At 41.9% G+C, this 27,593-nt stretch overlaps 13 protein-coding genes across 13 annotated transcripts; 9 read left to right on the forward strand and 4 right to left on the reverse strand.

Moving 5' to 3' along the window:
* Positions 1-31: 31 nt before the first annotated feature.
* On the reverse strand, positions 32-1,876 carry SAMD00019534_021690 (hypothetical protein; the record flags this gene model as incomplete). The annotated part of the gene is made up of 3 exons (XM_012901467.1): positions 32-505; positions 593-1,736; positions 1,863-1,876. 3 exons carry the CDS (start codon positions 1,874-1,876, stop codon positions 32-34), a joined length of 1,632 nt encoding a protein of 543 aa, XP_012756921.1.
* Positions 1,877-2,534: 658 nt separating this feature from the next.
* On the forward strand, positions 2,535-5,252 carry SAMD00019534_021700 (hypothetical protein; the record flags this gene model as incomplete). Its single annotated transcript, XM_012901468.1, has 9 exons — positions 2,535-2,541; positions 2,632-2,867; positions 2,936-3,043; positions 3,127-3,243; positions 3,307-3,521; positions 3,602-3,855; positions 3,934-4,287; positions 4,351-4,696; positions 4,766-5,252. 9 exons carry the CDS (start codon positions 2,535-2,537, stop codon positions 5,250-5,252), a joined length of 2,124 nt encoding a protein of 707 aa, XP_012756922.1.
* Positions 5,253-5,685: 433 nt separating this feature from the next.
* Positions 5,686-9,084, forward strand: SAMD00019534_021710 (hypothetical protein; the record flags this gene model as incomplete). Its single annotated transcript, XM_012901469.1, has 3 exons — positions 5,686-8,246; positions 8,315-8,455; positions 8,541-9,084. 3 exons carry the CDS (start codon positions 5,686-5,688, stop codon positions 9,082-9,084), a joined length of 3,246 nt encoding a protein of 1,081 aa, XP_012756923.1.
* Positions 9,085-9,574: 490 nt separating this feature from the next.
* Positions 9,575-9,819, forward strand: SAMD00019534_021720 (hypothetical protein; the record flags this gene model as incomplete). The annotated part of the gene is made up of 2 exons (XM_012901470.1): positions 9,575-9,656; positions 9,740-9,819. The coding sequence occupies 2 exons, from the start codon at positions 9,575-9,577 to the stop codon at positions 9,817-9,819; spliced, it is 162 nt and encodes a 53-aa protein (XP_012756924.1).
* Positions 9,820-10,222: 403 nt separating this feature from the next.
* On the forward strand, positions 10,223-11,535 carry SAMD00019534_021730 (hypothetical protein; the record flags this gene model as incomplete). Its single annotated transcript, XM_012901471.1, has 2 exons — positions 10,223-11,220; positions 11,298-11,535. 2 exons carry the CDS (start codon positions 10,223-10,225, stop codon positions 11,533-11,535), a joined length of 1,236 nt encoding a protein of 411 aa, XP_012756925.1.
* A 160-nt stretch (positions 11,536-11,695) lies between these two features.
* SAMD00019534_021740 (hypothetical protein) lies at positions 11,696-12,998 on the forward strand (the record flags this gene model as incomplete). The annotated part of the gene is made up of 4 exons (XM_012901472.1): positions 11,696-11,890; positions 11,974-12,602; positions 12,673-12,739; positions 12,798-12,998. 4 exons carry the CDS (start codon positions 11,696-11,698, stop codon positions 12,996-12,998), a joined length of 1,092 nt encoding a protein of 363 aa, XP_012756926.1.
* A 101-nt stretch (positions 12,999-13,099) lies between these two features.
* On the forward strand, positions 13,100-14,209 carry SAMD00019534_021750 (hypothetical protein; the record flags this gene model as incomplete). The annotated part of the gene is made up of 1 exon (XM_012901473.1): positions 13,100-14,209. One exon carries the CDS (start codon positions 13,100-13,102, stop codon positions 14,207-14,209), a length of 1,110 nt encoding a protein of 369 aa, XP_012756927.1.
* A 142-nt stretch (positions 14,210-14,351) lies between these two features.
* On the forward strand, positions 14,352-16,826 carry SAMD00019534_021760 (hypothetical protein; the record flags this gene model as incomplete). The annotated part of the gene is made up of 1 exon (XM_012901474.1): positions 14,352-16,826. The coding sequence occupies one exon, from the start codon at positions 14,352-14,354 to the stop codon at positions 16,824-16,826; it is 2,475 nt and encodes an 824-aa protein (XP_012756928.1).
* Positions 16,827-16,878: 52 nt separating this feature from the next.
* SAMD00019534_021770 (hypothetical protein) lies at positions 16,879-18,481 on the reverse strand (the record flags this gene model as incomplete). The annotated part of the gene is made up of 6 exons (XM_012901475.1): positions 16,879-17,376; positions 17,450-17,643; positions 17,715-17,785; positions 17,861-18,120; positions 18,203-18,296; positions 18,399-18,481. The coding sequence occupies 6 exons, from the start codon at positions 18,479-18,481 to the stop codon at positions 16,879-16,881; spliced, it is 1,200 nt and encodes a 399-aa protein (XP_012756929.1).
* A 251-nt stretch (positions 18,482-18,732) lies between these two features.
* Positions 18,733-20,034, reverse strand: SAMD00019534_021780 (hypothetical protein; the record flags this gene model as incomplete). Its single annotated transcript, XM_012901476.1, has 4 exons — positions 18,733-19,172; positions 19,238-19,377; positions 19,469-19,791; positions 19,879-20,034. Coding segments are annotated over 4 exons (1,059 nt in total), but the record flags the coding sequence as incomplete, so codon positions are not given.
* Positions 20,035-21,186: 1,152 nt separating this feature from the next.
* On the reverse strand, positions 21,187-21,481 carry SAMD00019534_021790 (hypothetical protein; the record flags this gene model as incomplete). Its single annotated transcript, XM_012901477.1, has 2 exons — positions 21,187-21,410; positions 21,469-21,481. The coding sequence occupies 2 exons, from the start codon at positions 21,479-21,481 to the stop codon at positions 21,187-21,189; spliced, it is 237 nt and encodes a 78-aa protein (XP_012756931.1).
* A 1,266-nt stretch (positions 21,482-22,747) lies between these two features.
* SAMD00019534_021800 (hypothetical protein) lies at positions 22,748-24,329 on the forward strand (the record flags this gene model as incomplete). Its single annotated transcript, XM_012901478.1, has 5 exons — positions 22,748-22,828; positions 22,907-22,924; positions 23,057-23,200; positions 23,264-24,052; positions 24,135-24,329. 5 exons carry the CDS (start codon positions 22,748-22,750, stop codon positions 24,327-24,329), a joined length of 1,227 nt encoding a protein of 408 aa, XP_012756932.1.
* Positions 24,330-26,140: 1,811 nt separating this feature from the next.
* SAMD00019534_021810 (hypothetical protein) lies at positions 26,141-27,028 on the forward strand (the record flags this gene model as incomplete). Its single annotated transcript, XM_012901479.1, has 1 exon — positions 26,141-27,028. A coding segment is annotated over one exon (888 nt), but the record flags the coding sequence as incomplete, so codon positions are not given.
* Positions 27,029-27,593: the final 565 nt, after the last annotated feature.

Consider the following 27,593-nt stretch of genomic DNA (forward strand, 5'->3'; position numbering starts at 1 on the left):
TTGCTGTAATAATAAACAAGTTTATTTGAATTTAATGTTGAGTTGGTGCTGGTGTAGCAGTAGCAGGTGTAGTGGTGGCGGTGGTAGTAGTGGTAGTAGTTGGCTTGAGGATCTGCTCTGGCTTCATGGCTGGGAATAGGATGACCTCCTTGATGTTGTAAGTGTCGGTCAAAAGCATGACGAAACGATCCACTCCGAGACCCCAACCTCCAGTTGGTGGCAGACCGTACTGGAGAGAGGTGGTGAACACTGTGTCGACCAGCTGAGCCTCGTCGTCGCCCATAGCCTTTGCCTTTGCCTGCTCCTCGAATCTCTCGATCTGGGTGTATGGGTTGTTGAGCTCGGTGTAGGCATTGCAGGCCTCACGAGTGTTGATGAACAATTCGAAACGCTCAGTCAAACCAGGCACTGTTCTATGATGCTTGGCCAATGGACTCATAATCTCTGGGTGGTTGATAATGAATGTTGGGTTGATGCATTGAACCTCCAAGAAGTGTCCAACAAGCTATATATCATATGATTCAAGTTATAAGAAGTTAGTAATGTATAACAACGATATTGTTGAACTTAATGAACACCAGTAAGTACATACCTTATCCAAAAGTCTTGCGGTAGTCTTTGGATCACTGCACTCAACCTTGTGCTCGTGACACTTGTCCATCAGGAACTTGCGACACTCATCCGATGTGTATGGAGTTGGGATCTTGCCAATGCGAGCCTCCAAATCTGGAATCATGTCGATTCTGCGCCATGGGGTGGTGAAGTCGATCTCGATCTCTGGACCGGTTGGACCCTCGGGATGGTACTTGATCTTCTTTGAGCCGGTGATCTCCTCGACCATGTTGGACAACATGTCCTCGGTCATGGTCATCAGATCGTTGTAGTCTGCGTAGGCCATGTAGAACTCACAGGTGGTGAACTCTGGGTTGTGAGTGTGGTCAATGTCCTCGTTACGGAACTGCTTGCCAATCTCGTAGACACGGTCCATGCCTCCGACGACCAACTGCTTCAAGTAGAGCTCTGGGGCAATACGCATGAAGAGATCGAGGTTGAGGGCGTTGTGATGAGTGGTGAATGGCTTGGCAGTGGCACCACCAGCAATCATGTTCATCATTGGTGTCTCGACCTCGACGAAGCCACGGGTGTCAAGATAGCGTCTGACACCCTGGATGACCTTGGCTCTGGTAACAAAGTTCTTCTTGATCTTGTCACCATTGACGATCATGTCCAGATAACGCTGACGGAAACGAGTCTCCTGGTCGGTGAAGCCCTGGCCTGGCTTGGGCAGCATGTGTAGACATGGTGACAAGAGGACGAGCTCAGAGACAAAGAGTGACAACTGACCGGTCTTGGTGTAGCCGGGGTTACCCTTGGCACCAATGATATCACCACGACGCAGCAGAGCGTTGATCTTGGTGAAGACCTCCTCAGAGGCAAAGTTTCTCTTGTTGACAAACAGCTGCAGCTTGGTGCTCTCGCCAACAATGTCGTAGAATGCCAGACCGGTACCCTGCAGTCTCTTGGAGAGGACACGACCAGCGATCGTGACAACCTCTGTGCACTCGGCAGTCTTGTCCAGTGGTGTGTACTTCTCGATGAACTGTGGCAGAGAGGTCGACACGTGGAACTTGTGTGGCCATGGGTCGACACCGTCGGTAGACTTGGCATCGTTCAGCTGTCTAGTACGATTCTCGGTGTACATTGATGGATCGAAATCCTCCTCATCTTGTGCGGCTCTATATATTATGTGGTATGTATGAGTGTTAAGACTATGCAACATGAAAGAACACATCAAGCAACAGTAGGTGTGCAATAGTTTGTTCATTCGTTCGTTGGTTTGATCAGTCGTTTCTAATACTTACGGCTTTGGTGGCATGATATTGTTGTTGTTGCTTAAACAAGTGATATTAAGTATTAGTGATATAGTAAGAGTCAACGCGTGATCCTGTGTGTAACTGCTATTTGGCTGGCTGTGTGTAATAATGATTGAATACTCTTCAGATGATTGACATAAGGTGTATTTCGTGGGGAACTCTCTAACTAACTATCGTTCTGGAAAAAACACAAAATTATAAAAAAAAATGTGGGGGATCCATTGAGTTTTATCAACAATCAAGTTGAAGTTCATCTGAGTCTTGGTTACCATGACATAAACTATGGATTATAGATAATATAACAAATGAATATTTGTATTCATCTATTGTCATACTTATATTTATAAGACTAAATCTTCTTTTGATCGATAAGAATAAAATAATCATTCTTAAACTCTATCATGGAGAGTTGATAGTGGTCACTTTTTTTTTGAATTTGAATTAGGAAATTATCCGTTAGAAAATGACATGGCGGCAAGGTAGAGTGATGTTGTGTATTGAGGTCAGGTTACCTTGGCAAAGAGTAACACAACAACTACAACAAACTCAACTCTTATTAATCAAACATATCTATCATATCATAATAATATTTAATTATACTCTTTGAGTTGATCAATCAATAATAGTATCATCAATTAGCAATTGAACAGCAACACAATAATGATTGGTATGTGTAACACAAACAGTGTACTATGTTGACTGTAGTGTCGTGTATGGAGGGACATCAATCATCATCTGACCAACACTTCTCATCCAGACAACCAGGAAAACATTGCCCCAAAGTCAGCACTACTACAACAGCAGCAGGCTCCAACATCATCACTCATCACAAAGTCAATGGTGATCAGACCAAATACCAACGCACCAATCACCGATGGCAGCAGCAGCAGCAACGATCAAACAACACCACAGATCATTGTCAAGGAGACAATATATCATAGTAACGGAAGGACATCATTCAAAGACTATCTTCAAGGTGAATTCCTTGGTTTGGTATGTGGTATAGCATCTTTGTGTCACTTTGATTGGCCAATCACTAACACATAATTATTTATATACAGGGTGGATTTGCCAAGTGCTATGTTATGACCGATTTGGACACCAAGAAGGTGTATGCTGCCAAGATCGTGCCAAAGTCCTCACTCGTCAAGGCAAGGACAAAGAACAAGGTATGTTTGTTTTCCAGATCACTCCCATCCATCCATCCTAACACACAACAACAACAACAACAACAACAACAACAACAATGCAGTTAAAGAGTGAGATCAAGATCCACAGTTCACTACACCATGACAACATCGTTTCGTTTGAGCATTGCTTTGAGGATGACGAGAATGTCTATATCCTCCTTGGTCTTTGTAATCAAAAAGTATGTAGTGACACCACCAACCATTACTTTTAAAATCAACTAACTAATTGTTTGGTTACCAAGACAATGATGGACCTCCACAAACGTCGTAAGATCCTATTGGAGGCTGAGGTGAAGTACTATGTCTACCAGGTGATACAGGCTGTTAGGTATCTCCATCAGAACAAGATCATTCATCGTGATCTCAAGTTGGGCAACCTGTTCATCAATGACATGAGCATCAAGCTCGGTGACTTTGGTCTATCAACACGTATCGAGCATGATGGTGAAAGGAAGAAGTATGAACCTCACATCCCATGAACCTCACGTCCATCCATCCACAAACTCACACTCACTCACCTATCTTCCATGTTTATAGGACCATCTGTGGCACACCAAATTATATTGCACCAGAGATTCTGGAGAACAAGAATGGACATAGCTATGAGGTGGATGTTTGGTCGATTGGAGTGATCATCTATACACTACTCGTTGGTAAACCACCCTTTGAGACATCGGACGTGCGCAACACCTATCAAAGGATCAGAAAGAATCAGTACTCCTTCCCAGAGGACCACAACATTGCCGAGTCTGCCAAGCAATTGATCAACTCTATTCTTACTCCAATTCCAGGTATGTATATTATATATATATATATATATATATATATATATAACCAATGGACCTATATTAACTCACTTGAACGATCAGAGAAACGACCAAACTTGAACCAGATACTGGAACATGACTTCTTTACACTGTCCAGTATACCAAAGTACCTTCCACCGACTGCACTCATCATGGTGCCAATCATCAGAAGCACACCATTGGCCGAAAATACCAATATTGTAAATCAACAACGTCCACACATGACTAGCAACAACGTATCACCAAGCAAGCCTCCACGTGGCCATCAATCACCTTTGAAGAAGCTACCCTCGTCCGTTGTCGCCGCTGCACAGATGGTTACACTCTCACCCAACTCTCAACAGAAGCTGTCAGACATTGAAAAGGATGACTTCCACTTTAGGAAGTTAAGGCGACTGGAGAAAATGAAGGAGAATGGTATGTTTGGGTTGGGTTTGATTGAATCACCAACAATATCTAACTTGTCATGACATTATTTAGATCTAAAGATACAGTTGTTGAAGCAGAAGATGGTAGATACTACACAGCAGCAACAGCAGCAGCAGGAGGTACACAGGAATGTAGAGAGTATCCAGACTGGTATAGCCAAAAGCCATATATCTGAACCAGTGCCAAAGGAACAATCAAGGCCTGCCACCACTTCCACCACCACCACAACAACCGCCTCAACACAACAGATTGCCGGTAGCCTACCAAGATCACTGGTGTTTGTCGATAACTATGCAGACTTTTCCAACAAGTATGGAATTGGATATTCATTGTCCAATGGTTCATATGGTGCTTATTACAATGATTCAACCAAGGTCATCAGCTTCCTAGACTCTGGGTATGTATTGACCAAACAACTACACTCTCGCCAACTCAAGTTATTAACCTCCACACACAAAACACAAAGACTTGCTCATTACATGGAGCATGCCAAGGGCACAGAGGGAGATGGACGTCGCATACTCAGCACACTTGAGACTCATCCACATGACACACAGAAGAAGCTATCGTTGGTGAAATACTTTTCCAACTACTTCCAGGACAAGCCAAGGCAGCCAAGCATACTGATCAATGAGTTGAAACAACGACCAAACAGCACAGCCGACATCAACAATCCAGTCTATGTCAAGAAGTGGATAAAGACCGCCAAGGCCATTGCATTCAGACTTAGCGACAAGACGATACAGGTGAACTTTATCGACAAGTCAATCATACTGATCAACAGGGACCAGGTGGTGACCTATGTGGCCAGCGACGAGTGCACCACCAAGACCGACCACCTAAACAACTTTTTGTCGAGCTCACATGATGGCAAGATCATCAGTAGGATCAAGTACGTCAAGGAAATCCTAATCAATCTGTACCACAAGAGACCCCAAGACGACATGATCTAATTACAGCGTCGTTGATGACCATAATATTATTAATATTTTATATATATAAATAATTATAATTATTGTATTACGAATCCCTGGTCTTTGCACCTCATTCATGGAATTAAACGAGTAGTGACAATGTCGAGGACCTTGGTGATGTCCAAGGATTGATCGGTCCAAATCCACATACTAGTATTCGTCAAACCATCCTTTTTTGATAGATGATTATCCTAAAAAGGAAAAGGGGATCGATGGGCTAGTTTAATTTGTGGTCTACTTTGAAGTGAGTCATTTGATGTGATTACTTACAGAGGTTGATGATAGATAAAGAAAGAAAGAGTGAGATAGTATAGCAACACAACATATTAGTTATATATCACCAATCAAGTAGTAGAAGATGTTCAACTTTGACAATGATGGACGATTGTCTATTCACCTTAAATATGTTGGAATGTCAACGACGATACTGCTTCAACCTTGGATGGCTATGACCATTGGTGTGTTTGCCATACTGACGGTGTTTCGTCTGTATGTCCTATGGACTACACGCACTCTATCCAATCGTCGTGGCTCCACTGGTGGCAATCTGCGCAAGGAGGGCATTGCAGAGCCACTGCAACTGCTCAAACAGATGATCAACACCAAGCCCAAGCGATTCGTTGACATCTTTCCAGAGGAGCTGCGCGAGATTGCCAGACGTCGAGTGTCTGTGCTCAAGGAGAAGGATCCATTTGGAATATCGACCATCTTTCCAATGCGAAGATCAAACTCAATGGGCAACTTTAGGTCGATGACTCCACAACCCACGTCAACCTCACAGAACGTTCACAAGCCAAAGATAACATACTCCTCACCGCTGGGACCATCTGTCAGTATGGAGAACATATCACCGATTGCACTGTCTGCATCATTCCCCAGCACCGATCAACTTAAAACGATACACGAGGTACAGACTCCTCCACTCATCTCTGTCTCGCAGGCTAATTTCGAACCAGAAGTCAACTTTATCGATGAGGAAAAGGCAACGACATCAACTGTCAACAATAGCAATAACAACAACAACAACTCAACGTCAACCATAAAGACTGTCAACTATAAGCCAAGTAACAATAACAATAGTAGTACGCCAACTATCGAAACAGATGATGAGGATACCAACAGTGTCACATCATCAACTGCAATGGGACTGTCTTCAAGTCAGAGAAGTACTCATAGTCATACAAACAACAACAACAATAACAATAACAACAACAACAACAATAATAATAATAATACACAACAACGTAGTAACTTTGGAACTGGTGCACCTTACAAGAGAGTACTTCCGTCCACTAACTATGGTCTCATTGGATTGGCATTGTCAGGAGGAGGTATTCGATCGGCAACATTCAATCTTGGTCTACTGCAAGCACTGGCCAAACATGGACTGTTCCGAAGAGTGGACTATCTTTCGACGGTCAGTGGTGGAGGATTCATTGGCAGCTGTCTGACATCTTTGCTCAGTGAGGGCACACATACGACCGACTGGAAGAACTTCCCCTTCCACTACAGCCGAGGCATGAAAGAAGGAATCCCCCTAAAGCATCTGAGAAACAGTGCCAACTACCTGGCCAATGGTCTGTTTGAGTTCCTGTTGTTCCCCGTCCTGATTCTCCGTGGAATTGTTTTGAACCTCATGTCGATCTTCCCATTCGTCTGGCTGCTTCTGATCTTAGAGCGCAACCTGCCCATCCAATTCGACATTAGCTACTATCTCACACAGAAGATCGCCATGAACCTCCTGATCCATATCACCATCTTCCCACTGATATCCCGACCCAAAGTGACCATCCCTGCGACCATACTATTCCTGTCACTGTACAGCACTGACCTGTCACGATTCTTCTCGACGATCAACAACTTTGAGATTGCCGGCTCACTCTGTCTCCACCTCTACCTCAATCATCCTTGGCTGCTGCGCAAAGAGGACAGCAAGATATGGTACGACCGATCGTTTGGCTGGCTGTTCATCGTTCTGATCTCTGTGGCCTTTGTCGAGTCTCTACCATTGATCGAGACACTGTACGTCAACTCATTTGGTGGCGAGAAGTCATTCCGAATCTATCCACTCATCTCGTTGTTTGGATTAATTCTTGCCGATTCTCTGGCGTTCACACTGCTGACCAATCCCAAGTTGTCACCGATCAAGCGTCTGCTGTTCCACATCTTTGTCAGCGTCATTGGCCCACTGCTTCTGATCCTCACCTACCTGGAGCTGAGTGTGTGGCTCGAGCCAGCGTCGCCCACCTTTGGAATTGGCAATGGTATTTGCCTCTTTGTTTCCCTGCTCTCATTCTTCACGATGGACATCAACGAAACATCGATGCACAAGTACTATCGTGATCGTCTGAGCAAAGCCTACATGTTCTCCATCAAGAATGGTCGTTTCCGTCCCTATGGTGGTGAGAAGATCAGTAGACTCAATCGTCGCTCGATCGCACCCTACCTCCTCATCAACACTACGCTCAACTATACGATCAACAGCGAGCCAAATGGAATGCCAGCAGACTCTCGAGGATCAGACTTTTTCATCTTTAGCCAGCACTATGTGGGTGCCGAGTCCTGTGGCTACCGCTCCACCGAGCAAATGGAGAGATTGGATCGACGACTTGATCTTGCCACTGCCGTATCAATCAGTGGTGCTGCCGTTGGCACCAAGATGGGTACAGCAACAATCCCCACACTGGTGCTCTCACTTGGCATTCTCAATATCCGTCTTGGCTATTGGTTGCCCAATCCATTGGGCATCTTCCTCAGCCATCCCTACCTTGGACGTCTGTTCTACGGTGGCTTTGCATGCTATCACTTGGTCAAGGAGTTTGGATGGACCGCCATGACCAGCAAGGATTGGTGCATTAACCTGAGCGATGGTGGACATCTTGAGAATCTCGGTGCCTACGAGTTGATCAAGAGAAGGTGCAAGTTTGTCATTATCTCGGATTCAGAGGCTGATCCCGATATGACTTTCCCAAGGTATGTTTGTTGAACAGTGGTAGAGTAGATTCGTTATGGACTATGTCAACTAATATAAACACAAACAGCATGGCACAATTGATGAGACTGGTTAGGATTGATTTTGGTATCAATATACAGATCAACTTGGATGACATTAGAAGAGGTGGAAGTGGATACAGTCAGAAGCATTGGACTGTAGGAAAGATCATTTATCAGAAGAAGGCTAGGTAATAATTGAACCACTCCCCCCCATTGATCAACGATATTATTATTTGATCAACCAACTAACATACAATTTGCTTTGATCAATAGCTACTCCAACCCACAGGACAGTGATACAGAGAACCCTCCCAGTGGAGAAGTGGGATACTTGTTGTACATCAAGTCATCATTGACAGGTGATGAGGACGAGGTGATCAAAGAGTACCACTCACAGCACCCATCATTCCCACACGAGTCTACAACTGATCAGTTCTTCACAGAGTCCCAGTTCGAGGCCTACAGGAGTCTTGGCTATCACATTGGTGGTCAATCACTGTTTGGATCAACACATGATCAATCATTTGACGGAGAGGACGTAGAGTCTTTCTTTGAGCGCATCTACCAATCATGCACAGGTGATCTGCCCACGGGATGGCAGGAGAAGCGTGATGACAGTGGCAGTCAGTACTTTGTGCAGCAGGACATGAAGAAGAAGACATGGTATGATCCACGCCTCCGATCAAGTGGGAGAAGATCTCTTTCCACCACAGGTGGTGGTGGCAGTGGTGGTCTCCCGCCCACACCCTATCCTCCTCCATCATCACAGCCATCATCGATGTCTACAACACCTTTGCCATTCACAGAACCACAGTGAAGATACATTCATTCTTCCTTGTTAATTGTTGTATCTGTTATCTGATGAGTTTCACCCAACACAACATGAAATATCACTTTGTGTGTGGGTGGTGGGGGTAATGGTAATACAACATCCCACAGCCGACATCTTGACCCCCACACAAACATATGACACACAATAATCATGTCTGCCCCCCAGGCCCAACAATGCAATTGTAATAAATTGTTGATAATTACCATGGATAGATATAAATATGAGAGTTCCCATCCATTTGTAAATCCATACCAACAACAACAACAACAACACATTATTTATTGTTATAATCATCAACACACAAATATTTTCAAATCATACATACATATTCACAATTCGATCACAACAACATAAAACATAAATAATTACATTCACTGAGAGTGCAGATCAACCAATCAACAACCAAACAACCAACAACAACAACAACAACAAAGTAGTTTAGAACTCTAAATACTATAAACTAAACTAAAATACAATGGTACTTAGCGAGAAAGTAGACAAAAATGTCAGATTGGACCGACACTCTGGCACTGGAACGAGAGGTCTTCCAAAGAAGAGTATGTATCATTTTTGATAGATCCAATCAACCATTCATATCATAATTGTTACTAATAATGGTTCTTTGTTAAAAATAATCAAGATGGTCATGGAAAGTATGGCTGGGGAAGAGAGGGTGAGGTCTATAATGACCAAGTTAACGTACAAGAAGAGGATAAGTGATCAACCATAGTCCTCCACCGATAGGACAGCAGGGTGAAAGAGACATCCATAAGTTTGAATGCTTAATTGCTACCCAACACCTGTTTGTAAATACACTTCAACATCCATTAGACAATAAAGTAATTCATTTGGATGTACATTACAATAACAGACTCTTGTTTTGAATCGTTAGTCTCATCGTTGGACTTGAGAATGGCATTTAGGAGGTAATGGTGACATTTGTAGTGAACTATGATCGACTGATAAGATTAGCTTGGACATTGACGGGCCTCTTTCACTGTAATTGCAGTGGATATGATGTTTTGAATCGTTCGTCATTAATTTTCATTGTTCACAAAAACGAACGAGTCTTGTTTTAGATAATAGATAGACATAATAGATAGATAGATATAGATAGAGGAAGATGAAGTCAGAAGTCAAGATTCAATCAATAGAGGAGGATCAGAATGATGATGACTCTTGGCAGAGTTATGATGAGGATGATGGATTGACTGGTCAAGACGATGTTGATTATCAGAGTGACGATGAGACAATGACATTCGAGATCAAGAGCTATGATGATGAGCTGGAGGAATACGTCACTGAATATGAGCAACTACTGAAAGAGGATCCTACTCTTGGTGTGGAGAGTTCTGATGCTAATGATGATGAAGCTGATGATGCTGCTCAGTCAGGTGACAACAAGAGGAAGAAGAAGAATAATAACAAAGGAGATATTAATAATGATAAGATCAACAAAGACAAGAAAGTAAAGACCAATCAAAAGGAGCGATCTGTCACAGAGAGTACTGAGGATTCATTCTTCATTTCAAACTCTGATACAAAGAAGAAGGCTGTACCACAGGCAAAGGAGTCAAAGAAGAAGAACAAAGTCAATGATGATAAACAATCTACAAACAGCAACGACAAGAAAAGAAAGCAACCTCCAGCCAAGACAGAACAAGTACAAGAGGAGGAGGAGAGTGAGGAGGAGCAACCACAACAGGAGCACAAGAAACAGAAGAAGGAAGTGAATGGATCAAAGAAGCAGCAGCCAGAGCAGCAGCCAGAGCAGCAGCCAGAGCAGCAGTCATCAAAGAAGGGTGATGGTGAGAACAACAACAAGCAGAAGAAGAAGGAGAAGAAGCAGAAGAAAGAGAAGAAGGAGAAGACAACTGATGGAGATCAACAACATCAACAACAAAAAGTGTTGACCATTGAGGACAAGAAGGACAGGTTCAAAAAGATTGTAAAGAATGCCAGTGTAAAGGTGCTGAAGGAGGACAGTGAGGCCCAGATCGACCAGAAGAAGCAAAAGATGGAGTCACTTTTCTTGGGCTCACTCAGTGGTGAGAAGAAGGCACCCGGTGGTGCTCCTGTCAAGGTCAAGGGTAACAGAATGGGAAGTAGAGCTAGAAGAAAGTATGTATACATACCTAACGTATAATATTCATTCAGTCTATTAACAACCTAAACTCATTCACTCAATCACTCGATAGGTTGGCACTGTCAGTATTTGGAGAGGAGTCTCATCACCATCAAAAGGCAAAGGAATCAGGAGGTAACAACAACAAGCAACAGCATACATCTGGCGGCAAACAACAGGTTGATACTCCAAAGGTGGTGATCGATAAGAAATTACATCCATCCTGGAAGGCAAAGATGCTTGCTCAGCAAAAGGTTACCATCGTTGATAGCAACTCTACTGCTAACGATGATATCGTTACCTTTGATTAATAATAATAATAATAATAATATTATTGCCATTAATTTGTTGTGTTTGTGTGGGGTGAATGATGATGATTCGTGTTGGTGTGGACATCGTTTGGTCAATCAATCAATTCAATTCAATCAATTTACATTGTGGTAATATAGATTTATAGTTTATATATATATAATGTCATTACCTCCAGAGTTACCAGTTAAGATCTATATGACTAGGCTATCACTGCCTACGTCACAGAGAGTACAGTTTGAGAAGATATTTAGGACTCAATCACCTCAGTCCAATTCAGACCTGGCCAATGCCTCTGCTCTTAGAAACGAACTGTTGCTAGTCATTGACAAGAGTTCACCAGAGGCTGTAATAGCTGTATGTTTGTCATTGATATATATATATATATATAACAAACACAATTCAATCACTTACTCACTATATCCACTTATATCATATAGTCTATTGAGAAGTATCTTCCATACTTATACTCAATTGTATTATGTTGTGACACACCTGGAACATTTAGACTCAATGAACATATGTCGTTCAAATGGTCATCATTCATTTCAAAGACATTCAATTCAGGCTACTCTATTAGATTCGAACTTGTCATGGTACTGATGTCACTGGGCATGGCACACTACAACAGAGCCTATGACCTCAACGAGTCATCCAACGAGGACAACTTTGATGACAATGCCAAGCTCATATCAAATCACATCAAGATCGCCGCTGGTATCTTTGAGTTTATCAATCGAGTGGAGATACCACGTGGCGTCCATCAGACCGATGAGTTCCAGATTGAATGTTCATCGAATATGTCATTGGCCATGACCATGCTGTGCATATCACTGGGCAATGCACTCACTGTACGCAAGGCATTGAAGCAGGGCACGTCACATCAGGTCATTGCCAAGATATCATGCGAGGCATGGCACAAATCAGAGATGACCAAGAGTCTTCTAAAGGATGATGCACACAACTACAAACGACTACCAAAGACGTTTAGGAACTACTTGACTTCAAATCTATTACTTCAACATGCCATCACATTGAAAGAGATGGCCATGGCATCAGTTGATTCAAAGTATGTTGCATAGGTTGTGGTGGCTTGTCCACAATCAATATCTTAGACTAACAACACTTCCTATCCTTAGACATTATGGCGTAGGACTTACATACTTCTCACAGGCAATGCCATTGTTATCAAAGATAAAGAAACCAGTAAGTTGTTTGGTTGGATACTTTATCTTCAACATGCCTCTAACTCATCCTATCACAGTCGGATGCCAGACAACAATCAATTGTAACAAGTCTAATGAGTGAGATTGAAAGAGAGAACCAGACATTGACCAGAGAGAATCAAGTACTATACTTTGATGTCAAGGTCGATCCCAAAACACTAGAGGCGCCTCAACCAAAAGGATTGATCAGTGCCACAATGTTCCAGCCTCCAATGCCTATCTTTACTGACATTATTTAGTTGTCAAAGTGGAGGAGCAATAAAGACAAACTCGTGATTTTCGTCACTTGTAACATGACTCGATTCATTCAATCATTTAGTTATTTACTACTACTTTATTGATGATTGCACCAACACTGTACTCTCGTGCATTCAGGCCACTATACTTTACAGCTAGTCGTACAGATACATTGGGCAATGTGATATTCAATCAATTCAAACAGGAGGTGCCAAGACAATACATTCAGACACTCATTGCCACTGGTGCCGTATATCATCGTTCACCTCTTCATACATTCAAATCACTGCACAATGTTCCACTGCCTCGACGACTATTCAGTCCAGATGACATGGTACAACAAGATGCCATGCTAAAGATATTCTTCTTCCCCAGACAATACCCCACCGATCACGTTGACATTGATCGTTGTGTACTGTTTGAGAATGATCAGTTCCTAGTGATTGACAAACCTCATGGCATATCAATTGGACCAGTCATTGATAACTATCACAACAATATCAACGCATTACTTCAACAACATCGATCATCCATCACTTCAATCTTCAATCCTCATCGACTTGACTTTCAAACACGTGGTCTATGTGTACTCATCAAGGATAGCTCATACATCAACCAATTCAACTCAATGCTTAGAAAGAGGAGTATAACCAAACGATACAGAGCATTCTATCAAGGTCCAAATATGATCACACCTGGTCTATACACTCATTACATGAAGCCATCAAAGTCAACTATAAAAGAGATGTCAGATACCAAAGTTGAAGGATGGCATGAGTGCATACTCAGGGTGCTCGAATCAAGTCAATGTACAGTGTCAATGCCAATCAGTGACGTTGAACAAGACTTCCTATCAATCGATATGTTGAATGGCAATTGGAAACAGCAGGAGATGTTGGTTGGCAAGGGCATCAATAGGACCAGACATGCAATGGTACAACTCAACTATGTCGATGTGGAACTGATCACTGGCCGTACACATCAGATTCGAGCACAGATGAGAGCACTCGGACGTTCACTCGTTGGTGATCGAATGTATGGTGGAATGGCCATTCAACAACTAAGCAACGCTCAATTCAATCCCAATGATCAACCATACCCACATCGTTCACTGCACACCTCCTTCATTGGTCTGGTGTCGTATCAACTATCATTCGAATGTCCACTGACTGGACACCAACATCATTTTTCTTTGCTGGATTCAAAACAATAATAAAATTAGCTTCACGCACCAGGTCCCAAAATAAATGACGGTGATGATCATCAAACAGACACCTTATCAATAAATCATAACACACACAACAAACAGATACTAGTATATATATATCTGGAGTGGATAGTATATATATATAAGAATGCCATTCCAACAACACTTGTTGCTGCGCAAGATAATCAATCATTTGTTATTGTGCAATCATAACGATGCTCATGATGGCACTAGTACAAGAGACGACGTGCCCCATTATCTTTTGCTCAATAACACGGAGTGGGTTCTCAAGCTGTCGCTAGTGTCACGTGTCTGGGCCACCAAGGTCATCCCATTCCTCAACATCACCACTCCCTTCTTGATCGAGACTAGAAAGGACCTCGAACGATTTGCACGCTACACATCGGTCGGCGTCTACCACACAGAGGTCTGCCTCAACCCAATCGTCACACTGCAGGCCGCAATCTACATACCCAACTCGATCTACTCGCACAACTACGACGACATCATCAAGCATTCACCAGCAGCCACAACACAACAAGCAGCAGGTGGCGTGTTTGACCGAGTGACTCACTTCTACAGCCAGACATTCTTTACATACCAGGCGCTCTTCTTTAAGTTCCTGTCGTCTCTGACCCAACTGGTGCATGCCACCATCCCGATATGTGGCGAACACGATATATACTCATTAGAGAACTTCCTCAAGGTGTCCACCTCCATTGTCTCTCTATCTCTGCTGCCTCGAAGCACCAACATCATACTGCACTCTCTGACACGTGCAGCACCGCCAAACCTCGCCAAGCTCAAGATCTTTGGATACAACGATGCCAAGGTGAATCTGATGCAGCTGTCTGGCCCTGCACCTGGCCGTCTCACAACACTCAAACTCTACTCGCTGAAGCTAAACAACCTCAACCTTCTTGGCCAGTATCTCAACAATGGAATGCGCAAGTTACATCTGAACAGTGTATCATATGAGTCTAAGCAACAGGTTGGTGCCTTTTTCAGCTCACTCCTGGACAACCAGACTCTAGAGGTGATCAAGATACAACTAGCGCCTTGCCTCGATGGCGAGATACAACCATACAAACCTCTGGCATCTATCGACGACACACTTCCAGCGCTCACTACACTACACATCTCATACGACAGTATGAAGTACAGTCATGTTAGGAATCTCCTCATGGCGCCCAACATCACCAATCTTGGACTTTTTCGACCATCTTCCTCCTCCACCAATGACCCATTCGACAAATTCCACGACAGTTGGCATCTGGATCAAGCCAAACTGTCAGGTGTCAGTGTCCACTCGGCCAACCTTTTGTCATCCACCTTGATAGGCCGTCATCTGAGGAAGCTGAAGCTAACAATGGCGCCCCTAAAATCATTGGAGAACATTCATGCCATCCTTCTCAACACCGAGTCAGTGCTGAACACTCTCAAGGTGTCCAGTATCCAGGGTCCCAGCGACGCATCGATCTGGAGCAACTTTTTCTCTGTCGTGTCAAAGTGTAGCACGCTCAATCAACTATCAGTGGTCGGATCCGATGTCAACGAGGCAAGCGTTGCCCAATTCATTAATGGCCTGCCACCAACTATAAGACACCTTTGCTTTTCAGAGAACATATTCAGGTCGTTCGCAACGTTTGGCGCTCTGATGTGGAACCAAACACTCAAGTCACTTTGTCTCAAAGGCTGCTACAAATTCAACATCACCTCCAATCGAACAATCAACAATGCCCCACTTGTCTCTGCTGCATTGCCAGCAGCTTTGCAAGAGGCCTCAATGATTCATCCACCTTATACTCTAGCAGAGACACCAACAACAATCGGTCAGATCAAGTCATCCATTGAACAAATCAATGCTCTCAACAAACTACACAGTGAACTCAACAACACTTTAAACAACAACAACAACAACAACAACGACAACATGGGCAATCATTCACAATCATATGACAGCTCGAACAACGACGGAGATCTCAGAGACCACGATATTATGATGGCTGGAGAGGGCGAGAACGCAGAGGATGACGATCATCATGCCTACGATACCAATGATCACCCAGGCAACAAATCAACACATCCCACCTTTGGATACATCATGAAGCAGGCATTCTTGGAGCAACTCAATATCCTCAAGGATATTATCACGACCAACTTGTCAATCGAATACTTGTTGATTGATGTCTACATGCCAATGCCTCCAGGCAAGAGCAGTAGTGACTATATCCCAAAGAGAAGACATTGGACAAAATCAAAACATTCATCAGATAACACTGACAGCACTGATGATACCAAGATCGATGACGAAGACGAAGAAGATGATGATACCAACAACAACAACAATAATAACAACAACACAAATGGTCACAACAACACCACTTCACCATTCAAGATGACACAGGCCAAGGAGGACCAAAAGAGAGATGTGGTCTTTGATAAGAACATTGACCACGTGATTGATGATATCAAGCGACACTTGGTCAACTCTCCAAACTACACATTCCAGGATGTGACATTCTATCATCGTCTCGAGCCACATCCAATGTCCAAGTCATCTCGGCTCTATCCCATCATCAGGCCACTTCTCAATCGATCCAAGTTGCTTAGCTTCCAGTAATAATAAAGCTGTTTGCTTGTGTATGATAATTGGTACATCCATGCATATATTATTATAAATGTTGTTCTGATGATGAGGAGGTACTCTCTTTGGCAAAGGCCTCAGGGAATAAGACCTCTCTAAAGTTGCTCAGGAATCCACGGTTGAAGGTATTCTTTAGCTCCTTGGCTGTTGATGGCAATGGCAATGGGATTGTACTATCGCTCATCCTTAAATACTTCTCCTGGTTCTGCTTTTTCCTTGCTGCTCGCTTGTTTAGTGATTTCTCATCCAACTGTTGCTGCTGCTGTTGCTGTTGCTGTTGATGATGATCATGCTCGGATTGTTGCTGGCTCTTGCCTGATGACTTTGCTTCCATCCTCTCTTGTTTCTCTTTGACTCTATTTAGATCGATTTGTTCCTTAATATCTGACCATTTGAATGTTTCATTGGTCGTCTTATTCTTGGCCACAAGGTAGAGGTGATAGCAAAGGAAGTATAGGAGGAAGAGTGATATCACCAGACAGAAGATACCCAATGGGAATATCGATCTTGACTCTGCAAAGAGATACTATTTGGTTTGTGTGATGTTCAATAACCAGTCAGATGATGTAAGGTAATCAAATGATCACTATGATACATACTCTAATAATTAATGATGTTGGCAATGGTGCCCATTTTCCACCTTGAGTGTATCCAAGCTTGAATAAGTTCTTTGTTTCGACAATGGTCAATAGAGCGCATAGACATAGGTAGAATCCATAGAAGCAGAGTGCTGATGTGTTGCCAACGAACCACAAGAAGTATCTCAGATTCCTTTCTCCAACACAATTGTTGACTTTGTTTGGTAGATGGTAGGTAGGAGGTAAGTAATTTGTAATTAAGATGTCTCTTGGATTGACTACATACTCCAAGGACAATGATGATCGAATCTGGCTACACATTTATCGCATACTCTACAATGTTTTGATCTTGATGGTCTAGTGTATATCTGATGGTTAGTGAATGATCCTTCCATGAATGTCAACACACTACACACGATGGATGACACTCACTTTGCTATTCCACAAGTCTCACATTGCTTCTTAACATATAATAGACGATCATATTGATACTGAATGAAAGAGTGTCCTTCTTCACTTGTGATATAACCTGGGTCTGTCACTGAAGCCACAACGAAACTTGTCAATGTAATGATGATGGCCAATACTGATGTGAACTTGTGATAGGATGGTGCGTAATATCCATCAAGATACTGATATGTGTCCAACATGAATAGATATGATCCACCTAGTACCAGTATCAGGTATACTGACTGTGTTTGTTTGTGTGTATCAAGTGATGTAAGTATTCACTTGACGCTCCAACTCTGTTTCCAATCACTTGTGCACACCTACCTGTAGTATTCTATTTGGTCGATATAAGAAGTAGTCAACCAGCTGTGATCCTCTTCTCTTTATGAATCCAGGACATATAAGTGTAAACAGTTTCCTGTTTGTTGTGGAGATGAGTCATTCAGTCAGACGACTGTCAGTTAGTAGTTGATCCACACTGGTCTGTCTCTTGACCATTGTCATCTGACACGACACATACGAACAGAATCGTTCAAGACCAGAGGTCATCAACTCGTGGAGTTTACCAACGATACCATCACGATGATATGATGAGTTACCCATCAGCAGTGTGTATATTACAACTACTGCAAATACAATATATCCAATTATTACATAGTATAACCAATCCATTCTCTATATTATCTATCTATGTGTATATCTGTTCATGACTCTGACTAGATCGAATGTGATCACATGATGTCATGTTCAACCCAGGGTCCATCAGAAACTTGATGAATCATCAAAACCAACCGTCAACACAATGACACATTATATTAACAACATAGTAACCTTCATGGTTTATTAGAGGTACATGCATCGTGAAGTGGTTCTCCAAAGAGAGAAGTGTTATCCTTTCCTGCCTTGGTCCTGGCAGTTGAGAATGAATCGCAGAGTATCTTGAGAGAATCCCTCTGTTGCAAATCGATTTGAGGGCTTGAATGCTGTTGCTGTTTCTGTTGCTGCTTGGGCAGTGTCGTTGATGTAGCAGATGCTGTTGTCACTGTCTTAACGTGTACAACCCAGGCCTCTGGAAGAACTACATAATTGAATCCCTTGGCTGCCAATGCAAACGTGTTGCCAATGATGTCGTATCCAATACCTTTGAATCGCTCATCAAACTTTACAGCCTGACTTTTTCGGATTGCCAACACTGGCTCATAAGTCCACTTGTATGTCGTCTCATATGGATCCTTCTCTGTATACCATCGTGAATAGTTTGTTGCTGAATGACACTTTAAGCATTCTTTGGTCTCTGTTTGTTTGAGTTAGTGATTGAACAATAATATGGATAGACGGATGGAGAGATTGATTGCATACTCGAATTGATCTTGCGACTAGAAATAAGATCGATCAGTTCACTCTTATCATTAGGTAGGTCGAATCGTCCAAGAGAACTAGAGAATGAGGCCATCGCAATGCCTGTCATCTGATCCTTTGGTATCTTTTCTGCATATGATCTGTTTTGATTGATTGATTGATTGTTAATAGGCCTACTGCTACTCATTGGAGCCCAACAAATGAATGAATGAATGAATGAACGATAGATACTCTAGATTCTGATAGAGATAGATAGGTGGTAGGTAGTCGACATCCATCATCAACACCCATTCAGACTCTGCATTCTGAACAGCAAGGTTGCGCAGTGAGTTGACAGGGTATCTGGTGTTGTTTGAGTATAACAGATGTACATCTACAAACTGTGTGACAGAGTAACTGCTTCTTATTAGACTGACAATCTTGCTGACATCTGTATCATTGTGAACATAGATCGCAGCTGATATTGGTGCTCTCCACTTGTCTGATATCCAAGCCAATCTCTCTAGTTGATCCACTGTGACATGTGTCGCTATCGCAAAGTCATACTGGTCTTGCTGTAAAAGATTGATGTGGATGGGTTGGTATTCATGTCTATCTCCAAGTCCTTCATCATCATCATTGTCATTCAATATCATTCATACATCTTGCCTATTATAAAATGATGGTACTGTCTTGAATGTAGCATCTAGACCCAATGGCATTTGAGCTTTGAGTTTGTCACCAGTTGGTTCATCGGGTAGGAAATAGGTGACCATTATGATGACCATACAAAAGATGAGGAATCGTATGTTATTCATTCTTTGTATATCTATCTATATCTACACCTATACTATAACTAGTATTACACTCCTGAGTTTGATTGATTCACCCTAAATGAAATGAAACCAAGATAGTTTGTGTTTTGTTCTCTGTCATGATCTTGGCGGTGGTCCTGATTTGGAAGTTTCAGTAGTTCACTCCTCCTTCCAATAACACCGAAATACTACATTATTTATTTAATCAATTAATAAGATTAACTTATCTCATACTAGATATCCGAATAGTTTGTTTATTTCTATCTGTAAAGGATTAATAATAAATAAATGCCTCGAAGAAATGAATCAAGGTTGAACTGCTATATATATATCTATCTTAATGGACTTGATCACTATCTTAATATAGGACCACTCTCTTGTTTAGCAGTGATTCCATAACTCTTGAATAACTTCTTGGTCTGACTATGACTAGATGTTGTATTTGTATCTGATTCCATGATAACATCAGGAGGGCTATACTCTATTGGCTTATATTGTATAGGTGTACTCAGTCTCTTTGGTCTCTGGTTCTTCTTGGGTTTGTTTGTATGTATGTCTTGACGACGATAATTTAATAAATTAGAATAAGAAAGGTATTCCATATCTTTTATAGTATAGGTAGTGTATTTAAATTATATAACTTTGTATGTTATATATATATTATTTGTAAATTATATTTGATCGTTTGTATTAATGAGTAGTAAACCTGATCATAATGTTTATTTATAAACGTAGACCTGGGAAAAGGAAGGGAACAACCGGTCCATTCTGAAAGGGATTCTGATTCGTTCCAAAGTTAAACAACGCGGAGAACTTTGATTACAAAAAAGGAAGTTTGTGCGCAATAAATTGATCGATTCGATGTAGCTCGTCGTTTGTAAAGAGAACTACGAGTGATACCTTTGTTTACTTTCATATCTAATAGTGAGAGTATTACACTCTAATTGTATTAACATCATTCTTTGAATTTTATATTAATTAATTAGTATCAACCTTTGCTTCAGAATCATATCAACTCAACTCAACTGAACTTAATGAATATTATGGTTGATGGCACTGATGAGTGTCATAAGGTGATTTATATAAATATAAATGTAGTTGTTGTTATACAAATATTACAGTTATCACACTTTGGTGATAGATAAATAGATCAATTTACAGTCCGAGTGCCTTGACTACATCACCCAGGGTATAGAGAAGACCACTGACAAGTCCGGCTGATGTACCAGTGGTTGCTCCTCCTGTGGTGCTTGGTGCACTACCTCCAAGAAGGCCTGAAGTTGAGTTGGATCCTTGTCCCGAGGCACTGGAACTAATTCCGTTGACTGAAGCATTGGTCATTGATGAGGCGTTGAAGGAGCCCATTTGAGTAAGAGATCCTAGGATTGTTTAAATGTTAGTATTAAGTAAAAATTTATAATATAATTCTATACATACTGATGAGAGTCATTGTTATTATTAATTAAATAGTTTGTTAATTGATTAGAATGTTAATTGATTGTTTGTTTGATGATTTAATTGAGATAACAATCAATAGTATTTATACTATTCGTTTCTTGACATTGTACATGATTACTCTGAATTAGCAGACGATGTTTGGGTAATAAATGGGGCTTCAAACTATTATAATACACTATATTTAAGTACTTTGTAATCAATCATGAACTTAATAATTCCATCGAATCGATGTATAAACCCTTAATACTCCAATAATCTATATATTCTTAATTCAACAACAACATACACATCATCATCATCACAATCTAGATGAGATAGAGAGTGAGAGGATGATGATGATATAAGATTACAACTACAATTAATACCATGGACATCCATTGTATCGGGTCAATATCCAATTGCAATATTAGATATAATTATACTTAGTAGGAAGATTGAACATCCCATATTGATTGTTGATCAATGGTGGGTAAGATTCTTTCAAACATATTGGACATGATCAATCAATCTAGTATGTGATGTTAGTAGTGTGGGTGGTGGGTTCCACTTGATCAACTCAACTATTTTAGGATCAACAAAGAGATATATATTGTACATGTATGTACAATCTATCTACCTTACATTAGAACAACACGTCAATATTACAAAGAATTAGATTCTTTCATATTGATTGACTTTGAACGATTAAACCTTGTTTGAATTGAAAACAACTAGAAATAATTATATGATCATTATTATTATCAATCTATCTTTATAATTATAATAGTTAATATTAATAATAAATGAGTTATCGTTCCAGAAGACATTGTTTTATTATTGGGTTGTTTTTTGAAGTGCAAAGATCTGATCATTGGTTAGAGGTGTCAACAAAATGGGCAGAACACGCCGCATTTGGTGACATGTGACACGCAACATACTTTTTTGAGTTTTGTCAACCTCTTTTTTCAACAACAACCCAACAGTATCGATCTCTTTATCCTCTCTTTCATCTCTCTCACATTGTTATCGTTCATAATAGTATTTAGGTTTATATATATGTTTAACAACTCTATGACAGTTATTATTACAACTGTAGTCATTCACTAGTATCATCTGTTTGTTTATTTTTAATAACAACGATAACAACAACAACAGGATCAACAGAAACTGGCAATCAACACAACAACAGCTTAGAGTGAACGAAGGAGTACTTGCAATATATATATATATATAGTTTGACATTTATATACACTATTTAATATATATTTATAACAAACAAATGGAATATCTAGACTTCACAGCATCTACATCATTTGAAGCTGCTGTTGATGATGCATGGGTACTCAATGCCACCTTTCTTGTATTTTGTAACTATCTACATAGAGTTCATCATTCATTAGTTTCTCAATGTCACTAATATCATCAATTCATATAACAGACACTCAAGCAGGTTATTGTATGCTGGAAGCAGGTGTAGTTAGAGCAAAGAATGCAAAGAGTATAATTATAAAGGTAAAGACATGATACTGTGATGATGTTATTGGACTTGACGAGTCAATTACTAACATTGATAACAACAACACAACAGAGTATTATAGACACAGCCTTTGGATCACTTATATTCTGGGCATTGGGATTCGGCTTTGCATTTGGTGATCAGTCGAATCCCTTCATTGGATATCACCATTTTCTATTAACAGACTATCAAAACTTAGTATTCTTTGCCTTTCAAGTATGTTGTTGTTAACGTCGAACCTAAATGTATTGGATACTAACAACTTCATCATCTCATTAGTGGGCATTCTCTGCAACAAGCATAACAATAGTCAGTGGATCACTGGCTGAACGAGTTCACATCAACAGCTGTCTTATATATACAATAGTCATGTCAGCGGTCATCTACCCGCTGGGAGCACATTGGGTGTGGTCTAAAGGTGGATGGTTGCGCACGATTGGATCAAACGGCATTCTCGACTTTGCCGGTGGTATTGTCGTCCACATGGTGGGCGGCACCGTTGGTCTGGTCGGTACATACATAGTCGGCCCACGAATTGGCCGCTTTGATGCAGAGAGCGGAAAGCCTAAGCCGCTTCCCGGCCACAGCATCACACTGTCTACATTGGGCGCATTCATCATTTGGTATGGTTTCTATGGTTACAACACTGGATCCACATTGGGCGTCTCATGGGGACGCACGGCAATTGCAGCGAGAGCAGCAGTCACAATGACAATCAGTGGCACTGCCTCATGCGCCACCACTCTCATCGTCATGAAATTGTACAGCGGAAAGTATGACGTATCAAAGTCGGTCAATGGCTTGCTGGCCGGTCTGGTAGCAACGGCAGCCAGCTGTGCATTGGTCGAGCCCTGGGCTGGCTTTGTCATTGGCTGCGTCAGCTCATTTGTATATTTAGGAGCATCAAGATTCCTTCTGCGACTACGGATCGATGACCCACTGGACTCGGTCCCCATTCATATGGCATGCGGAATGTGGGGCGCAATCAGCGTCGGCCTCTTTGCCACTCAGCACAACATTGAACAACTTCTACGACGACCAACAAACTCATTTGGTCTATTCTATGGTGTAAGTCATTGTGGATGATGTTGTTGACAACATTACAATCACTTACATGCCACACCTCATCATTTACCACCATCCATCGTAGGGAGGAGTCGAACAACTTGGTGTCCAACTATTGGGAGTAATATGTGTCAGTGGTTGGTGCTTACTATTGTCGGCAGTACTATTCACGGTTATGAAACGATTCCACCAGCTGAGGATAGACCCAACAAGAGAATTGATGGGTATTGACATGGATCAGCATGGTGGACCTGCCTACCCCAACTTCCAGAGCATTTAAACGATCATCGATGGTCGTCCTTGACCACATGACGTCGTCACCGTAACCTCCCAAACAAGAGGCCTTGAGCATCACTTCATGGAATGTGTCCGACTACTTAGCATCCAAAGTGTTGGTCGGTGGGGCAAACACAAGTGTTCCACTGTCTGGCTCTCTCTTTCTCTCCATCACCAACACCAACAACATCGACCCTTCGCATCAATTACCGTGGTCGTCATGGTGGAACCTAATAAAGGTAGTCAGCTGTTTGCTGCCTGTGATGCGTGCAGACGCTCGTTGTAGATCACTAGGCTCAACGACTGGTTGTTTTGAGTTGTCGACACCACACCGAATGACAGATCCAACACCTCACCACAGTAGTGATCGTTCATTCATTATCCTAAAGAAAATAAATTAAAATTAATTAATTGTTTTTTGAATGAATCCAACCCCCAAACTTTTTCCATTCACACACTCAACGTTAACCACCAACGCTCACCAACACACCACTAAAATGATGACAGGCAACTCACTCAACAGTCCAAGAAGGAATCATCAACAGCACCATCTCTCACTAACTCACACACACATTTGAGCAACAACAATAAGCCATCGTTTCCATCACTCTCTCTGACATAAACATACAACATATCATTAAACATACATACATACATACATAATACATACATTACCTTGCTACTCTAGTACAATCAACAACAACATAGAGATACAGACAGACTGTGTGACGTCCATATTATCTTTCTTCTTTGATTGTCTTATTATAAAGTTAAACAACAACAACAACAGCATCCCATCATCTTCCTTTGACAATAGCGAAATTGATAGAGTGTCCAATCAATCAATCAATCAAACATCTCATATCCTATTATTATTAAAACAAAAACACCTGTATTATAATTATTATTACTATCTATTAATCTATTCAATATGAATTCAACAATGATCAATAGCGCTACTCCACTCTTCTGCTTTGACACCTCAAAGAAGGCCAACCAGGCAACTGCCGAGAACACTCAGTCCAATGATTACTTTGAGTGGTAAGTTTATCATCATCATCATACTTATTATTATTCGTTGTCATCATATTAACATTCTTTATACACACATTAACAGGTGCAATGGTTTGATTAACCAGCAGCAGCAACAGCAGCAGCAGCCACAAGAACAACAACAACAGCAGCCTCAATTGTTTGACAACAACAACAACAATGTTGGAATGATCCCAATCAATGTTGGATATGCCAATGTCTCTGCCGTTGCAACAAACAATGTCACTGCTCAATACGTGGACATTGGAGGCAATCAATCGCCATTGAACTATACCCCACCCGAGTCCCCAATCCAGCCCACATTCTCCAGTGCTGTTGCCCCTCCAGTCGTAGGCAACACCTACTACATGTCAGCCCCCTCAACCCAGCAGCAACAACAACCAACACCATCGTTCAGCGATAGTATGGGTCAGCAGCAGACCTCTTTGGTTGATGAGATCAATTCCTCTTCTTCGTCACCACTGGTCTACTCAATCCCTCCACAATACCTTCCCAACTATGGTTTGGTGTTGAATGTCCAGAACAAGAACCAAGCAATCCTCCCTCCCCAAGCATGGACCTTGAACAACAACAACAACTGTGGTAACAATGCCCCTGTCAACACTACATCCAACAACAACCTCAATGTCATGAACCTCCAGTTCAACGTTGGAAGAATGAACAACAACAACAAGCCCAACTCTCCACCCTCCAACACCAACAACAACATGCCATTCCAAATGATGAACCAGAACTTCCAAGTCAAACAACAACCAATGTTCAATGACCTTGCCTTACCTTGGACAAAACTCTGATGTGTCCTCTCCAGAATCTGCCTATCTATCGCCGCCAATCTCACCCCCAACCTCATCATTCGTGCACCATCAACAGCCATCGCCCATCCACACCATGCCATCGCCCACCACTGACATGCCAGCACCCAACGACCATTGGGAGACCGGTCTATTCCCAGACTCCTTGCACAAGCAGTTCGAAGTTGCCCCACCCATGTCCATCGAGTGTACCTCTGCCTTCTTTGAATCCTTCCAAACTGGTAATGAGCTCGGCCGCCACAGAGCCTGCTGGAACCTCGCCAACCCCATGCACCGCAACTACTACCAGCCAATCACCTTCAAGATCCCCAGTGAGACTGGTCCCCTTATGAATGCTGGTGCCGAGCTCACTGCCGACAGCCTCATGATGGACATGAAGATGGTCAACTCTCGCTACGAGAACCACCGCATCTACATCCATCCATCGATTGGCTACTCGGGCAATGCCAAACGCTTCAAGCAGGCACCCGAGCTCAATGAGAAGGCTCTGGTTCTGGACGGCGCCGTCTACGATGGCCACTTGAACCCAATCCACAACTGCAAAATCTGCACCGAGTACTACCAAACCAAGTCGTACTTCTCGGCAAACCCACATGCCAAGGGCAAGGTGCTGCTCATCAAGAATAATATCTTGACCCGTGTGAAGGATGGCTCCTTCACGCTCTCTGTGAAACCAATGTGCTGCAGTGGTCACAACTCGCACATTCCACTCTACTTCCACTTCACTCTGACCGATCCAACGACCAACGAAGTTGTCTTCCAGTCTATGATCAACGTCAACGTGAAGCAATGGAAGAAGTCAATCCAGAACAAGAACAAGAAGCAAAAGCTTGACAACTAAGTCGCGTGCCCACTGTTCTTCTTCGCAGCTCAACTAATTACGAGCTACTTACCTACTAGGTATGATCCAAATTGGATTCATCTTGTGTAGTCACAACACCCTCTCTCCCCCAACATCCCCAACATCCACAACAAACAACAAAGCCTTTTTTGGCTTGATCATCAAATCAACCAACCAATCAATCACATTAATCAATTATTATAACAACAACAATAAATAAATAAATTTTGACAGATTCAAGCTCGCAGTGCAAGGGGAACGATGAGGACCACAAACACTTGATTGCTGCTAAGGTTAGCTTGGGTTCTGCAGGGTTCAACGGGTGTTGTGGGTGGATTCTTCAAATATTTGTTTTGGAATCCAAGGTCCGACCCGTGATGACCCTTTGCAACCTCCAACATAGTAATAGCGACCAATTAATACATATATATAATACAACATCTGATGTCTGAGGAGCTAACCCAGTTAATAGTCACCAGAGTTAAGCAAGCAGGTGTCAAATGCTTCTTCTGCGGTACTGAGTTGGATATCTGGGTCTTGGGCAAACACCTGCCCTGATGAT

Source organism: Acytostelium subglobosum, assembly GCF_000787575.1.
Source record: "Acytostelium subglobosum LB1 DNA, scaffold: scaffold4, whole genome shotgun sequence".
Lineage (NCBI taxonomy): Eukaryota > Evosea > Eumycetozoa > Acytosteliales > Acytosteliaceae > Acytostelium > Acytostelium subglobosum.